The 17,203-nt window shown below is 44.7% G+C and overlaps 1 protein-coding gene across 3 annotated transcripts in view; it reads right to left on the reverse strand.

Annotated features, from left to right (window-relative positions):
• Positions 1-17,203, reverse strand: part of LOC124003805 (glutamate receptor-interacting protein 2-like) — a 251,701-nt gene that overhangs the window by 64,962 nt on the left and 169,536 nt on the right. For all 3 annotated transcript variants that reach the window (XM_046312392.1, XM_046312390.1, XM_046312389.1), the window contains 4 exons: positions 14,818-14,963; positions 11,684-11,764; positions 7,110-7,173; positions 1,740-1,885 (listed from right to left, as the gene is read on the reverse strand). In XM_046312392.1, the coding sequence (XP_046168348.1) occupies positions 1,740-1,885; positions 7,110-7,173; positions 11,684-11,764; positions 14,818-14,963 (437 nt within the window). The remainder of the gene's footprint in view (positions 1-1,739; positions 1,886-7,109; positions 7,174-11,683; positions 11,765-14,817; positions 14,964-17,203) is intronic.

A 17,203-nucleotide genomic window follows, 5' to 3' on the forward strand; every position in this document is an offset into this window, starting at 1 on the left:
GAGGCGAGGAGAGAGGAGAGAGGCAAGGAGAGGAGAGGAGAGGAGAGGAGAGGAGAGGAGAGGCAAGGCGAGGAGAGGAGAAAGGCGAGAGGCAAGGCGAGGAGAGGAGAGGAACAGCAGAGGACGGGAGAGGCGAGGAGAGGAGAGGAGAGGAGAAAGGTGAGAGGCGCCAGGCGAGGAGAGGAGAGGAGAGGAGAGGAGAGGAGAGGAGAGGAGAAAGGCGAGAGAGGCGAGGAGAGGAGAGGGAGAGGAGACGGGCGAGGAGAGGAGAGGAAAGAGGCGAGAGGCGAGGCGAGGCGAGGAGAGGCGAGGAGAGGGGCGAGAGGCGAGGCGAGGCGAGGCGAGGAGACGGGCGAGGAGAGGAGAGAGGAAAGAGGCGAGAGGCGAGGCGAGGCGAGGAGAGGCGAGGAGAGGGGCGAGAGGCGAGGCGAGGCGAGGCGAGAGGAGAGGGAGAGGAGAGGAGAGGAGAGGAGAGGAGAGGAGAGGAGAGGAGAGGAGAGGAGAGGCAAGGCGAGGAGAGGAGAAAGGCGAGAGGCAAGGCGAGGAGAGGAGAGGAGAGGAGAGGCGAGGAGAGGCGAGGAGAGGAGAGGAGAGGAGAAAGGTGAGAGGCGAGGAGAGGAGAGGAGAGAGAGGAGAGGAGAGGAGAGGAGAAAGGCGAGGAGAGGCGAGGAGAGGAGAGGAGAGGAGAAAGGTGAGAGGCGAGGCGAGGAGAGGAGAGGAGAGGAGAGGCAAGGCGAGGAGAGGAGAGGAGAGGAGAGGCAAGGCGAGGAGAGGAGAAAGGCGAGAGGCAAGGCGAGGAGAGGAGAGGAGAGGCGAGGCGAGGAGAGGCGAGGAGAGGAGAAAGGTGAGAGGCGAGGCGAGGAGAGGAGAGGAGAGGAGAAAGGCGAGGAGAGGCGAGGAGAGGAGAGGAGAGGAGAAAGGCGAGAGGCGAGGCGAGGCGAGGTGAGGAGAGGAGACAGGCGAGGAGAGGAGAGGAGAGAGAAAGGCGAGAGGCGAGGCGAGGAGAGGAGACAGGCGAGGAGAGGCGAGGCGAGTAGATGAGAGGCGAGAGGAGAGGCGAGGAGAGGCGGGGAGAGGCGAGGAAGATAACAGATATCTTCAGCTACAGCTGGACTAAAGTAACACTTTCATCACGTCAGACAGCAACATTATTAAACCTATCTGCTATTCCTAGAGCTGCATCTGATATTTGGTAGAGAGCATGAACTATGTAACAGGTTACTACTATTCATCATGTATAGCTAGCTATTGGTGGGTCTAAAACACTGGAATACTGATGGGTGATAATTGTTACATTGTGATTATGTCAGACGGGGAGAACAAACAGTTGTGGATATTTTCAGACAATACTGCCACCCTGTGGTGGAGCCTGGTACTGTAACTCATGTTCATAATATACATAAGGCATAATGGTGCCTTCATGTTGGTTTGTTTATTTGGCTTGTTTAACTAATCACTGCCTTAGTTCTCCAATGATCATGCCTATTGCTTCATTGATCAATAAGCTAATTTAATTGATCAGTATCAAAATAATTATTTGTGTACTTGATTGACATTTTAGTGCATTGTTAAGAGCCATTAATATAAACCTTTCGCTGCACTCACTGTAACATCTGCTAAACTGTGTCTGCAACCAATAAACTTCGATTTGATTTGATCTTCTGGTTGAATGGAAGCATCCGACATTGTGCAGGTGTTTGACATAACTGCCTCCCAGCCAGGCACCGAAACAGGCTCACCAGAGTTGTCTTCGTCCTTACGGATCTTGAGTTTAACCAGGTCCTCGGCCTGTTCTAGGATCTGACAGGCGTCTTCCATAGAACAGCTCTCCAGTCTGATGTTGTCTATGGCCAGGAGCTTGTCCCCAGGCTCCAAGGTACCAGTCCTGGGGGAATGGAGTAGCGAGAGGATGAGATGGAGGGTGTAGAGAGAGAGAGAGAGAGAGGGAGTGAGAGAGAGGGAGAGAGGGAGGGGCAGGGAAAGAGAGAGAGAGAGGGGTAAAGAGAGAGAGGGATAGAAAGAGGACTACATTACTGTCTCTGTAGGAGGACTACATTACTGTCTCTCTCTGTAGGAGGACTACATTACTGTCTCTCTCTGTGGGAGGACTGTCTCTCTCTGTGGGAGGACTACATTACTGTCTCTGTAGGAGGACTACATTACTGTCTCTCTCTGTAGGAGGACTACATTACTGTCTCTGTAGGAGGACTACATTACTGTCTCTCTCTGTAGGAGGACTACATTACTGTCTCTCTCTGTAGGAGGACTACATTACTGTCTCTGTAGGAGGACTACATTACTGTCTCTCTCTGTGGGAGGACTACATTACTGTCTCTCTCTGTAGGAGGACTACATTACTGTCTCTCTCTGTAGGAGGACTACATTACTGTCTCTGTGGGAGGACTACATTACTGTCTCTGTAGGAGGACTACATTACTGTCTCTGTAGGAGGACTACATTACTGTCTCTCTTTGTAGGAGGACTACATTACTGTCTCTGTAGGAGGACTACATTACTGTCTCTGTAGGAGGACTACATTACTGTCTCTGTAGGAGGACTACATTACTGTCTCTGTAGGAGGACTACATTACTGTCTCTCTTTGTAGGATACTACATTACTGTCTCTCTCTGTAGGAGGACTACATTACTGTCTCTGTAGGAGGACTACATTACTGTCTCTCTCTGTGGGAGGACTACATTACTGTCTCTCTCTGTGGGAGGACTACATTACTGTCTCTCTCTGTAGGGGGACTACATTACTGTCTCTCTCTGTGGGAGGACTACATTACTGTCTCTCTCTGTGGGGGACTACATTACTGTCTCTCTCTGTAGGATGACTACATTACTGTCTCTCTGTAGGAGGACTACATTACTGTCACTCTCTGTGTGGGAGGACTACATTACTGTCTCTCTCTGTGGGAGGACTACATTACTGTCTCTCTCTGTGGGAGGACTACATTACTGTCTCTCTCTGTGGGAGGACTACATTACTGTCTCTCTCTGTGGGAGGACTACATTACTGTCTCTCTCTGTAGGGGGACTACATTACTGTCTCTCTCTGTAGGAGGACTACATTACTGTCTCTCTGTAGGAGGACTACATTACTGTCACTCTCTGTGTGGGAGGACTACATTACTGTCTCTCTCTGTGGGAGGACTACATTACTGTCTCTCTCTGTGGGAGCACTACATTACTGTCTCTCTCTGTAGGAGGACTACATTACTGTCTCTCTCTGTAGGAGGACTACATTACTGTCTCTCTCTGTAGGAGGACTACATTACATTTACATTTACATTACATTTAAGTCATTTAGCAGACGCTCTTATCCAGAGCAACTTACAAATTGGTGCATTCACCTTATGACATCCAGTGGAACAGCCACTTTACAATAGTGCATCTAAATCTTTTAAGGGGGGAATAGAAGGATTACTTTATCCTATCCTATTACTGTCTCTGTAGGAGGACTACACATTACTGTCTCTCTCTGTGGGAGGACTACATTACTGTCTCTCTCTGTAGGAGGACTACATTACTGTCTCTGTAGGAGGACTACATTACTGTCTCTGTAGGAGGACTACATTACTGTCTCTGTAGGAGGACTACATTACTGTCTCTGTAGGAGGACTACATTACTGTCTCTCTCTGTGGGAGGACTACATTACTGTCTCTCTGTAGGAGGACTACATTACTGTCTCTGTAGGAGGACTACATTACTGTCTCTGTAGGAGGACTACATTACTGTCTCTCTCTGTGGGAGGACTACATTACTGTCTCTCTCTGTGGGAGGACTACATTACTGTCTCTCTCTGTGGGAGGACTACATTACTGTCTCTCTCTGTAGGAGGACTACATTACTGTCTCTCTCTGTAGGAGGACTACATTACTGTCTCTGTGGGAGGACTACATTACTGTCTCTGTAGGAGGACTACATTACTGTCTCTGTAGGAGGACTACATTACTGTCTCTCTTTGTAGGAGGACTACATTACTGTCTCTGTAGGAGGACTACATTACTGTCTCTGTAGGAGGACTACATTACTGTCTCTGTAGGAGGACTACATTACTGTCTCTGTAGGAGGACTACATTACTGTCTCTCTCTGTAGGAGAACTACATTACTCTCTCTCTCTCTGTGGGAGGACTACATTACTGTCTCTGTAGGAGGACTACATTACTGTCTCTCTCTGTAGGAGGACTACATTACTGTCTCTCTCTGTGGGAGGACTACATTACTGTCTCTCTCTGTAGGAGGACTACATTACTGTCTCTCTCTGTAGGAGGACTACATTACTGTCTCTCTCTGTGGGAGGACTACATTACTGTCTCTCTCTGTAGGAGGACTACATTACTGTCTCTGTAGGAGGACTACATTACTGTCTCTCTCTGTAGGAGGACTACATTACTGTCTCTCTCTGTAGAGGGACTACATTACTGTCTCTGTAGGAGGACTACATTACTGTCTCTCTCTGTGGGAGGACTACATTACTGTCTCTCTCTGTAGGAGAACTACATTACTGTCTCTCTCTGTAGGAGGACTACATTACTGTCTCTCTCTGTAGGAGGACTACATTACTGTCTCTCTCTTTGTAGGAGGACTACACATTACTGTCTCTCTCTGTGGGAGGACTACATTACTGTCTCTCTCTGTGGGAGGACTACATTACTGTCTCTCTCTGTAGGAGGACTACATTACTGTCTCTCTCTGTAGGAGGAATACATTACTGTCTCTCTCTGTAGGAGGACTACATTACTGTCTCTCTCTGTGGGAGGACTACATTACTGTCTCTCTCTGTGGGAGGACTACATTACTGTCTCTGTAGGAGGACTACATTACTGTCTCTGTAGGAGGACTACATTACTGTCTCTCTCTGTGGGAGGACTACATTACTGTCTCTGTGGGAGGACTACATTACTGTCTCTCTCTGTAGGAGGACTACATTACTGTCTCTGTAGGAGGACTACATTACTGTCTCTCTCTGTAGGAGGACTACATTACTGTCTCTCTCTGTAGGAGGAATACATTACTGTCTCTCTCTGTAGGAGGACTACATTACTGTCTCTCTCTGTGGGAGGACTACATTACTGTCTCTCTCTGTGGGAGGACTACATTACTGTCTCTGTAGGAGGACTACATTACTGTCTCTGTAGGAGGACTACATTACTGTCTCTCTCTGTGGGAGGACTACATTACTGTCTCTGTGGGAGGACTACATTACTGTCTCTCTCTGTAGGAGGACTACATTACTGTCTCTGTAGGAGGACTACATTACTGTCTCTCTCTGTGGGAGGACTACATTACTGTCTCTCTCTGTAGGAGGACTACATTACTGTCTCTCTCTGTAGGAGGACTACATTACTGTCTCTGTGGGAGGACTACATTACTGTCTCTGTAGGAGGACTACATTACTGTCTCTGTAGGAGGACTACATTACTGTCTCTCTTTGTAGGAGGACTACATTACTGTCTCTGTAGGAGGACTACATTACTGTCTCTGTAGGAGGACTACATTACTGTCTCTGTAGGAGGACTACATTACTGTCTCTCTCTGTAGGAGGACTACATTACTGTCTCTCTCTGTAGGAGGACTACATTACTGTCTCTGTAGGAGGACTACATTACTGTCTCTCTTTGTAGGATACTACATTACTGTCTCTCTCTGTAGGAGGACTACATTACTGTCTCTCTCTCTGTAGGAGGACTACATTACTGTCTCTGTGGGAGGACTACATTACTGTCTCTCTCTGTAGGAGGACTACATTACTGTCTCTGTGGGAGGACTACATTACTGTCTCTCTCTGTGGGAGGACTACATTACTGTCTCTGTAGGAGGACTACATTACTGTCTCTGTAGGAGGACTACATTACTGTCTCTCTCTGTAGGAGGACTACATTACTGTCTCTCTCTGTAGGAGGACTACATTACTGTCTCTCTCTGTGGGAGGACTACATTACTGTCTCTCTCTGTAGGAGGACTACATTACTGTCTCTGTGGGAGGACTACATTACTGTCTCTCTCTGTAGGAGGACTACATTACTGTCTCTGTGGGAGGACTACATTACTGTCTCTGTGGGAGGACTACATTACTGTCTCTGTAGGAGGACTACATTACTGTCTCTGTAGGAGGACTACATTACTGTCTCTCTCTGTAGGAGGACTACATTACTGTCTCTCTCTGTGGGAGGACTACATTACTGTCTCTCTCTGTAGGAGGACTACATTACTGTCTCTCTCTGTAGGAGGACTACATTACTGTCTCTCTCTCTGTAGGAGGACTACATTACTGTCTCTGTGGGAGGACTACATTACTGTCTCTCTCTGTAGGAGGACTACATTACTGTCTCTGTGGGAGGACTACATTACTGTCTCTCTCTGTGGGAGGACTACATTACTGTCTCTGTAGGAGGACTACATTACTGTCTCTCTCTGTAGGAGGACTACATTACTGTCTCTCTCTGTAGGAGGACTACATTACTGTCTCTCTCTGTGGGAGGACTACTTTACTGTCTCTCTCTCTGTAGGAGGACTACATTACTGTCTCTGTGGGAGGACTACATTACTGTCTCTCTCTGTAGGAGGACTACATTACTGTCTCTGTGGGAGGACTACATTACTGTCTCTGTGGGAGGACTACATTACTGTCTCTGTAGGAGGACTACATTACTGTCTCTGTAGGAGGACTACATTACTGTCTCTCTCTGTAGGAGGACTACATTACTGTCTCTCTCTGTGGGAGGACTACATTACTGTCTCTCTCTGTAGGAGGACTACATTACTGTCTCTGTAGGAGGACTACATTACTGTCTCTGTAGGAGGACTACATTACTGTCTCTCTCTCTGTAGGAGGACTACATTACTGTCTCTCTTTGTAGGATACTACATTACTGTCTCTCTCTGTAGGAGGACTACATTACTGTCTCTGTAGGAGGACTACATTACTGTCTCTCTCTCGAACAATTTAACCCAAGTCATTCATCTGTGGCCTGAAGCCATCCATACTGTACCTGTCTGTGGCCTGAAGCCATCCATACTGTACCTGTCTGTGGCCTGAAGCCACCCATACTGTACCTGTCTGTGGCCTGAAGCCACCCATATTCCTGTATCATACTGTACCTGTGAGCCATGCTGCCTTTCTTAATGTCTGAGATGATTAACGGCTCTCCAGATTTCTTACTGGCTGTGAGGGACAGGAGAAGAGAGGATGAGGAGGAGAGAGGTCAGCTAATGTTAGTTACTGATGCACATAGTTTCATCAATGTTGGTTCTTTAACGGCTCTCTGTGTGTGTGTGTGTGTGTGTGTGTGTGTGTGTGTGTGTGTGTGTGTGTGAGTGAGTGTGTGTGTCAGTGTGTTGTTACTGATGTGTTTCATGTGTTGGTTCTTACTGTGTGTGTGTGTGTGTGTGTGTGTGTGTGTGTGTGTGTGCGTGTGTGTGTGTGTGTGTTGTAACATATGTACAGTTGAAGTCGGAAGTTTACATACAGTTATGTTGGGGTCATTAAAACTCATTTTTCAATCACTCCACAAATGTCTTGTTCAAGTCTGGTTAACCTTTGAAAAGGATGTCTTGGCTATAGAAGCTTCTGATAGGCTAATTGACATAATTTGAGTCAATTGGAAGTTTACATGGAGTTATTTCAAGGCCTATTAAAACTCTGTTTTTGCTTGACCTCACTCAAAAAAATCAGTCAGGAAAATTGTTCCACAAGTCTGGTTCATCCTTGGAAGCAATTTCCGAACGCCTGAAGGTAACATGTTCATCTGCACAAACAATAGTACGCAAGTATAAACACCATGGACCCACGCAGCCGTCATAACGCTCAGGAAGAAGACAGGTTCTGTCTCCTAGAGATGAACGTACTTTGGTGCGAAAAGTACAAATCAAACCCAGAACAACAGGAAAGGATCTTGTGAAGATGCTGGAGGAAACAGATACAAACGTATCTATATTCACAGTTAAACAAGCCCTATATCGACATAACTTTAAAGGCCGCTCAGCAAGGAAGAAGCCACTGCTCCAAAACCACCATAAAAAAGCCAGACTACAGTTTGCAACTGCACATGGGGACACAGATCGTACTTTTGGATAAATGTCTTCTGGTCTGATGAAAAAAAATAGAACTGTTTGGCCATAATGACCATCGTTATGTTTGGAGGAAAAAGGGGGAGGCTTGCACACCGAAGAACAACATCCCAACCATGAAGCACGGGTGTGGCAGCATCATGTTGTGGGGGTGCTTTGCTGTAGGAGGGACTGGTGCACTTCACAAAATAGATGGCATCATGAGGAATGAAAATTCTGTGGATATATTGAAGCAACATCTCAAGACATCAGTCAGGAAGTTAAAGCTTGGTCGCAAATGGGTCTTCCAAATGGACAATGACCCCAAGCATACTTCCAAAGTTGTGGAAAAATGGCTCAAGGACAACAAAGTCAATGTATTGGAGTGACCATCACAAAGCCCTGACCTCAATCCCTTAGAAAATGTGTGGGCAGAACTGAAAAAGCATGTGCGAGCAAGGAGGCCAACAAACCTGACTCAGTTACACCAGCTCTGTCACGAGGAATAGGCCAAAATCCACCCAACATATTGTGGGAAGCTTGTGGAAGGCTACCCGAAACGTTTGACCCAAGATAATCAATTTAAAGGCAATGCTACCAAATACTAATTGAGTGTATGTAAACTTCTGACCCTCTGGGAATGTGATGAAAGAAATAGAAGTTAAAATAAATCACTCTCCCTACTATTATTCTGACATTTCACATTCTTAAAATAAAGTGGTGATCCTAACTGACCTAAGACAGGGAATTTTTACTTGGATTAAATGTCAGGAATTGTGAAAAACTGAGTTTAAATTTATTTGGCGAAGGTATGTGTCTGTGTATATATATATATATATATATATATATATATATATATATATATATATATATATATATATATTTATACATAAAAATATATTTATGCTATTTTCTTGTCAAAAGAAAAACTGAGATTGAAGTGAACAAAAAGGCAGATCAACAGCTGGCTAGTGGTAATGTTCCAGAAGAAACTCTCCAATATACAACGTGGCATGGAGACCCTTGTGGGGTTCCGCTACTGAAGACAGAACCTGAAGACAGAATGACACATTGGTTTCCTTACCCTGTAAGCAGTCTATGGTGAAGGTATGACAACAATTCATGCTTTGGTGTTGTTTCCCTGACACTGTTTCCATATGCAAATATTTAGTGGCACAAATACCATTCAAGTCATTGGGACCGACATCAGAATTGTTTGGGGATCTGTTAAAATCATCTATAAGTGACTTTCTTAAAATTCACAATCATTTTGAGATACTTTTCTTTTATTTGTCTTTTTTTTCTTTCTTTATTTAACTAACCCATTATTTATTTTATTTTATTTAACCTTTATTCATTTTTATTTCATTGAACCTTAAAGGGGAGGAGAAGACTTAAAGGAGAGGAATTAAAGGGGAGGAGAAGACTTAAAGGGGAGGAGAGACTTAAAGGGGAGAAGAAGAATTAACCTCTTCAACCTATGGGGGTGCTATGTCATTATTGGATAAAAAGACGTGCCCGTTTTAAGCGCAATATTTTGTCACGAAAAGATGCTCGACTATGCATGGAATTGACAGCCTTGGAAAGACAAAACTCTGACGTTTCCAAAACTGCAAAGATATTATCTGTGAGTGCCCCAGAGCTAATGCTACAGGCGAAACCAAGATGAAACTTCAAACAGGAAATGAACAGGATTTTTGACGCTGTGTTTTACTAACGTCTCCTTATATGGCTGTGAATATGCTGTGAACGAGCTTATGCGCTCTGCCGTTCATCCAAGATGTCTGCAGCATTGTGGCGTATTTGTAGGCATATCATTGGAAGATTGGCCATAAGAGACTACATTTGCCAGGGGGCGGTCCGGTGCCCTTTGTCTAAATCGGTGCGTAATTCCCAGTGGCAACCATTGTACCTTGCGTTACAGAAGGAGTCTCATACTTTCAGGAATGATACATCATTGAAGAGATATGTGAAAAACACCTTGAGGATTGGTTCTAAACAACATTTGCCATGTTTCAGTCGATATTATGGAGTTAGTTTGGATAACTGAATTTTCGTTTTTTTTTGGTAGCCAAACGTGACGCACCAAACGGACCTATTTCTCCTGCACAAAAAATCTTTCAGGAAAAACGGAACATTTGCTATCTAACTGAGAGTCTCCTCATTGAAAACATCCGAAGTTCTTCAAAGGTAAATGATTTATTGAATGTTTTTGCTGGTTTTTGTGAAAATGTTGCCTGCTAATGCTAACGCTAAATGCTAATGCTAAATGCTAACGCTAAATGCTAAATGCTAGTTTGCTATGGTAGAGAAGCATATTTTTGAAAATCTGAGATGACAGTGTTGTTAACAAAAGGCTAAGCATGAGAGCTAGCATATTGATTTAATTTCATTTGCGATTTTTATGAATAGTTAACGTTGCGTTATGGTAATGGGCTTGAGGCTGTAGTCATGATCCCGAATCCGGGTTGGCTCGACGCAAGAAGTTAAAGGGGAGAAGAAGACTTAAAGGGGAGGAGAAGACTTAAAGGGGAGAGAAGACTTAAAGGGAGAAGAAGACTTAAAGGGGAGGAGAAGACTTAAAGGGAGAAGAAGACTTAAAGGGGAGGAGAAGACTTAAAGGGGAGGAGAAGACTTAAAGGGGAGGAGAGGACTTAAAGGGAGAAGAAGACTTAAAGGGGAGGAGAAGACTTAAAGGGGAGGAGAGGACTTAAAGGGGAGGAGAGGACTTAAAGGGGAGGAGAAGACTTAAAGGGGAGGTAAAGACTTAAAGGGGAGGAGAGGACTTAAAAGGGAGAAGAAGACTTAAAGGGGAGAAGAAGACTTAAAGGGGAGGAGAAGACTTAAAAGGGAGAAGAAGACTTAAAGGGGAGGAGAAGACTTAAAGGGGAGGAGAGGACTTAAAGGGGAGGAGAGGACTTAAAGGGGAGGAGAAGACTTAAAGGGGAGGTAAAGACTTAAAGGGGAGGAGAGGACTTAAAGGGGAGAAGAAGAACATTCCATTGCTGTTATTTTTGTTTAAGAGGCAGCGAGGAGAACACCCAGGGAATAGATCAGAAGAGTGATACTTCATGCCCTTTTAATAAAGTCAACAATCCTTCAGATATCTGCTTGTGCATAAACAGAGCTGTAGCAGCTGGGTACGTTCCCAAGGCAGTCAGTCTTCTGCAGGCACAGAGAGAGTGAAGAGGATTATAGTGGGGGCTTCGTTCCAAATTACACCCTATTTCCTACAGAAGGCGATGGGCCCTGAACAAAAGTAGTGCACTATATAAGCAATAGGGTGTAACTTAAGATGCAACCCACGGAGTAACACTGGGTGGTCTAGTGACAAAATAAACCCACGTCCTTGAGAAACAGGATAAATAGTTTCTCCTGACTGTCCATGATAGATCATTAAGACATGATAGTACAGGAAGTGTATGTTTATTTTGTATCTAATCTTTATTTAACCGTTATTTAGTATGTGTGTGTGTGTGTGTGTGTGTGTGTGTGTGTGTGTGTGTGTGTGTGTGTGTGTGTGTGTGTGTGTGTGTGTGTGTGTGTGTGTGTGTGTGTGTGTGTGTGTGTGTGTGTGTGTGTGTGTGTGTGTGTGTGTGTGTGTGTGTGTGTATGCTTAGCCTTACCACTAATGGTGATGCCCAGCTCCACCCCTCTCTTCTTAGGTAGTTTAACATGGAACGTTCCACTACTGGGCACAACAGACTCTACAACACACCACACCACACACCACACACACAACACAACACAACACACACACCACAACACACCACAACACACCACAACACACCACACCACAACACACCACACCACAACACACCACAACACAACACACCACAACACACCACAACACAACACAACACACCACACCACAACACACCACAACACACCACAACACACCACACCACAACACAACACACCACAACACACCACAACACAACACAACACACCACAACACAACACACCACACCACACCAGAACACAACACACCACAACACACCACACCACACCACACCACAACACACCACAACACACCACAACACAACACACCACACCATAACACACCACAACACACCACAACACAACACAACACACCATAACACACCACAACACAACACACCACAACACACCACAACACAACACAACACACCACAACACACCACACCACAACACAACACACCACAACACACCACACCACACCACACCACACCACACCACAACACACCACAACACACCACAACACACCACACCATAACACACCACAACACAACACAACACACCATAACACACCACACCACAACACAACACAACACAAAGTTATTTACAGGAGATAATAGTCTAGGCTTGAGTCCCAAATGGCACCCAATTGCCTATGTAAGTACCAGCTGTCAGAGCACCTCACAGCACCTGCACATAGCCCATCTGTAAATAGCCCATCCAATCTACCTCATCCCCATACTGTATTTATTCATTTATCTTGCTCCTTTGCACCCCAGTACTTCAACTTGAACATTCATCACCTGCACATCTACCATTCCAGTGTTTTACTTGCTATATTGTATTTACTTCGCCACCATGGCCTATTTTGCCTTTACCTCCCTTCTCACCTCATTTGCACACACTGTATATAGACTTTTTCTACTGTATTGTTGACTGCATGTTTGTTCATCCCATGTGTAACTCTGTGTTGTTGTATGTATCGAACTGCTTTGCTTTATCTTGACCAGGTCGCAATTGTAAATGAGAACTTGTTCTCAACTTGCCTACATGGTGAAATAAAGGTGTTCTCAACTAGCCTACCTGGTTAAATAAAGGTGTTCTCAACTAGCCTACCTGGTTAAATAAAGGTGTTCTCTCAACTAGTCTACCTGGTTAAATAAAGGTGTTCTCAACTGGACTAACTGGTTAAATAAAGGTGTTCTCAACTAGTCTACCTGGTTAAATAAAGGTGTTCTCAACTAGCCTACCTGGTTAAATAAAGGTGTTCTCAACTAGTCTACCTGGTTAAATAAAGGTGTTCTCAACTAGCCTACCTGGTTAAATAAAGGTGTTCTCAACTGGACTACCTGGTTAAATAAAGGTGTTCTCAACTAGCCTACCTGGTGAAATAAAGGTGTTCTCAACTAGCCTACCTGGTTCAATAAAGGTGTTCTCAACTAGCCTACCTGGTTAAATAAAGGTGTTCTCAACTAGCCTACCTGGTTAAATAAAGGTGTTCTCAACTAGATTACCTGGTTAAATAAAGGTGTTCTCAACTAGCCTACCTGGTTAAATAAAGGTGTTCTCAACTAGACTACCTGGTTAAATAAAGGTGTTCTCAACTAGACTACCGGGTTAAATAAAGGTGTTCTCAACTAGACTACCTGGTTAAATAAAGGTGTTCTCAACTAGACTACCTGGTTAAATAAAGGTGTTCTCAACTAGATTACCTGGTTAAATAAAGGTGTTCTCAACTAGCCTACCTGGTTAAATAAAGGTGTTCTCAACTAGACTACCTGGTTAAATAAAGGTGTTCTCAACTAGACTACCTGGTTAAATAAAGGTGTTCTCAACTAGACTACCTGGTTAAATAAAGGTGTTCTCAACTAGACTACCTGGTTAAATAAAGGTGTTCTCAACTAGACGACCTGGTTAAATAAAGGTGAAATGAAATACAATTAAAAAATGCAGTGCACTACTTTAGACCAGGACCTATAGGGACAAAGTAGTGCACTACTTTAGACCAGGACCTATAGGGACAAAGTAGTGCACTACTTTAGACCAGGTCCTATTGGGACAAAGTAGTGCACTACTTTAGACCAGGTCCTATAGGGACAAAGTAGTGCACTACTTTAGACCAGGACCTATAGGGACAAAGTAGTGCACTACTTTAGACCAGGTCCTATTGGGACAAAGTAGTGCACTACTTTAGACCAGGACCTATAGGGACAAAGTAGTGCACTACTTTAGACCAGGACCTATAGGGACAAAGTAGTGCACTACTTTAGACCAGGACCTATTGGGACAAAGTAGTGCACTACTTTAGACCAGGACCTATAGGGACAAAGTAGTGCACTACTTTAGACCAGGACATATAGGGACAAAGTAGTGCACTACTTTAGACCAGGACATATAGGGACAAAGTAGTGCACTACCAATTTGTAAGTCGCTCTGGATAAGAGCGTCTGCTAAATGACTTAAATGTAAATGTAAATGTACTTTAGACCAGGACCTATAGGGACAAAGTAGTGCACTACTTTAGACCAGGACATATAGGGACAAAGTAGTGCACTACTTTAGACCAGGGCCTATAGGGACAAAGTAGTGTACTACTTTAGACCAGGGCACATAGAGCTTTTTTCAACAGTAGGGCACTATGTAGACAATAGGGTGCCATTTTGGATTCAAGCCATAAAGGTAAATCATTAGCTGTATAACATACTATCGTTCCTGATGAAGGTCTGTTTAATCATGTTTGCTGTGAATCTGAACACAGTTATCTGACTCTAAATGACGTTGTGCAACATGCAGATTCTTTAGGTCTGATCATTATAACGATTACCACTAAACTATTACTCACACTAATTAGGTTCATAGTACTTGTATATTTTTAAAACAATCATTTTAAAACACTATTTTGTCCTAGGGACACTTTACTAAAACCCTGATGACAAACCTGCGACTGTTAGTCTAGCTAGCTTTTTCAACCTTTCTCTGAATTCATTACGATCACATGCTGGTATTTATAGCCTAATGAGAGGCCTAAGCCCCAGTGACCAACCTGCGACGTCAAACTCCACCTCCAGGGAGACCTTATTGGTCAGAGCCGCATCTCGGAGAAGCTGATTCGCTTCCTCCAGTGTTCCGTCCTCCGTGGGGATTCCGTTGATGGACAGGAGTCTGTCTCCCACCTGCAGCAGTCCGCACCTGTCAAGACAAAATCAATCAATCTGTCATTCAGAAGCTGCAGTCGGGTGTATAACTGCAGGTATACATGATCTGTAATGAGCCCCTGCAGGAAAACATATGGTCTGCCAAGTGCTTCAATTGGAATAAAAAAGATATGTAATTTTTTGACCAGTAAATTTCATATGAATATCCAGGATTTAAGCAGGCAGTAGAATTTCATTTCATTATTTAATTCAAATCAAATCATCTGGAGAGTCATTGAAAAGGCACTGGAGAGTGAACAGGTCAGATTTAGAGAGAGAGAGAGAGAGAGAGAGAGAGAGAGAGAGAGAGAGAGAGAGAGAGAGAGAGAGAGAGAGAGAGAGAGAGAGAGAGAGAGAGAGAGAGAGAGAGAGAGAGAGAGAGAGAGAGAGAGAGAGAGAGAGAGAGAGAGAGAGAGAGAGAGAGAGAGAGAGAGAGAGAGAGAGAGAGAGAGCGGGGGGAGGGAGGGGGAGGGAGGGAGAGGGAGAGAGAGAGAGAGAGAGAGAGAGAGAGAGAGAGAGAGAGAGAGCGGGAGGGAGGGGAGAGAGAAAGAGAGAGAGAGAGAGGGAGAGAGAGCGGGAGGGAGAGAGAGCGGGAGGGAGAGAGAGCGGGAGAGAGAGAGAGAGATACAGGGAGGGAGATATAGAGGGAGAGAGAGCGGGAGGGAGGGAGGGAGAGAGAGAGAGAGAGAGAGAGAGAGAGAGAGAGAGAGAGAGAGAGAGAGAGAGGGATACAGGGAGGGAGAGAGATACAGGGAGGGAGATAGAGAGAGGGAGGGAGGGAGAGAGAGAGAGAGAGAGAGAGAGAGAGAGAGAGAGAGAGAGAGAGAGGGAGGGAGGGAGATACAGGGAGGGAGATACAGGGAGGGAGAGAGAGGGAAACAAACACCCTCTTTATCAGATCGAGGATGCATCGGTGGAGGTGCTGTGATTCTTTTTGATTCAATTGACAGTACACACACACACACACACACACACACACACACACACACACACACACACACACACACACACACACACACACACACACACACACACACACACACACACACACACACACACACACACACACACACACACACACACACACACACACACACACACACGCAGAGATATGTTGCAAACACACACACACCCTTGTTAGCTGTATTGCCGATTCATCATTGTTCTGCAGGACATGGGTGGTTTGAAATGAGGAGGGTAGAGTTACTATAGTTTACAGAAGGGCTTTGGAGGTCAGTATATCTACAGCAGAGGGCTGTAGACACACACACACACGCACGCACGCACACACGCACACACACACACACACACGGAGTTGTGATGTTGATGTTTGAACAATTGACAGTGTAAATGCTGTTCGGGGGTCTGAGGCCGTGCTCTACATTCCATTAACCACCCACTCAATGATCTCAACCGGCGCTAATCACCAGCCTCTTTTTTAAGGCGAATCAACAAGCCTGTTTAGCTACCATGTCCTACATAAATACACAGCTTTTACTAACAGACCATCCCCATTGTGACTGGAATTAGACGGTAGTCTTTACAGCCCACCTCTCAGTAGAGCTGTTAGACAGTCTTTACAGCCCCTACTCAGGAAACCATTTTTAAGTGGCAGCTTCGCTGGAGGTGGGTTTTGCAGAAAGAAGAAAAGGCAAAGTAGCGTTGACTCATCTTATACAAGGCTCCAATGGGTTGTAACAGGTTGTAATGGGTAGTAATGGGTTGTAACGGGTTGTAATGGGTAGTAATGGGTTGTAATGGGTTGTAATGGGCTGTAACGGGTAGTAATGGGTTGTAACGGGTTGTATTGGATTGTAACGGGTTGTAATGGGTAGTAATGGGTTGTAATGGGTTGTAATGGGTAGTAATGAGTTGCAACGGGTTGTAATGGGTAGTAATGGGTTGTAAATGGGTTGTAACGGGTTGTAATGGGTAGTAATGGGTTGTAATGGGTTGCAATGGGTTGTAATGGATAGTAATGGGTAGTAATAATAATAATAATATATGCCATTTAGCAGACGCTTTTATCCAAAGCGACTTACAGGGTAGTAATGGGTTGTAATGGGTAGTAATGGGTTGCAATGGGTTGTAATGGGTAGTAATGGGTTGCAATGGGTAATAATGGGTAGTAATGGGTTGCAATGGGTTGTAATGGATAGTAATGGGTTGTAACGGGTAGTAACGGATTGCAATGGGTGGCAATGGGTTGGGACGGGTCGTAATGTGTAGTAATGG

The sequence above is a fragment of the Oncorhynchus gorbuscha genome, linkage group LG18 (genome assembly GCF_021184085.1).
Source record: "Oncorhynchus gorbuscha isolate QuinsamMale2020 ecotype Even-year linkage group LG18, OgorEven_v1.0, whole genome shotgun sequence".
NCBI lineage: Eukaryota > Metazoa > Chordata > Actinopteri > Salmoniformes > Salmonidae > Oncorhynchus > Oncorhynchus gorbuscha.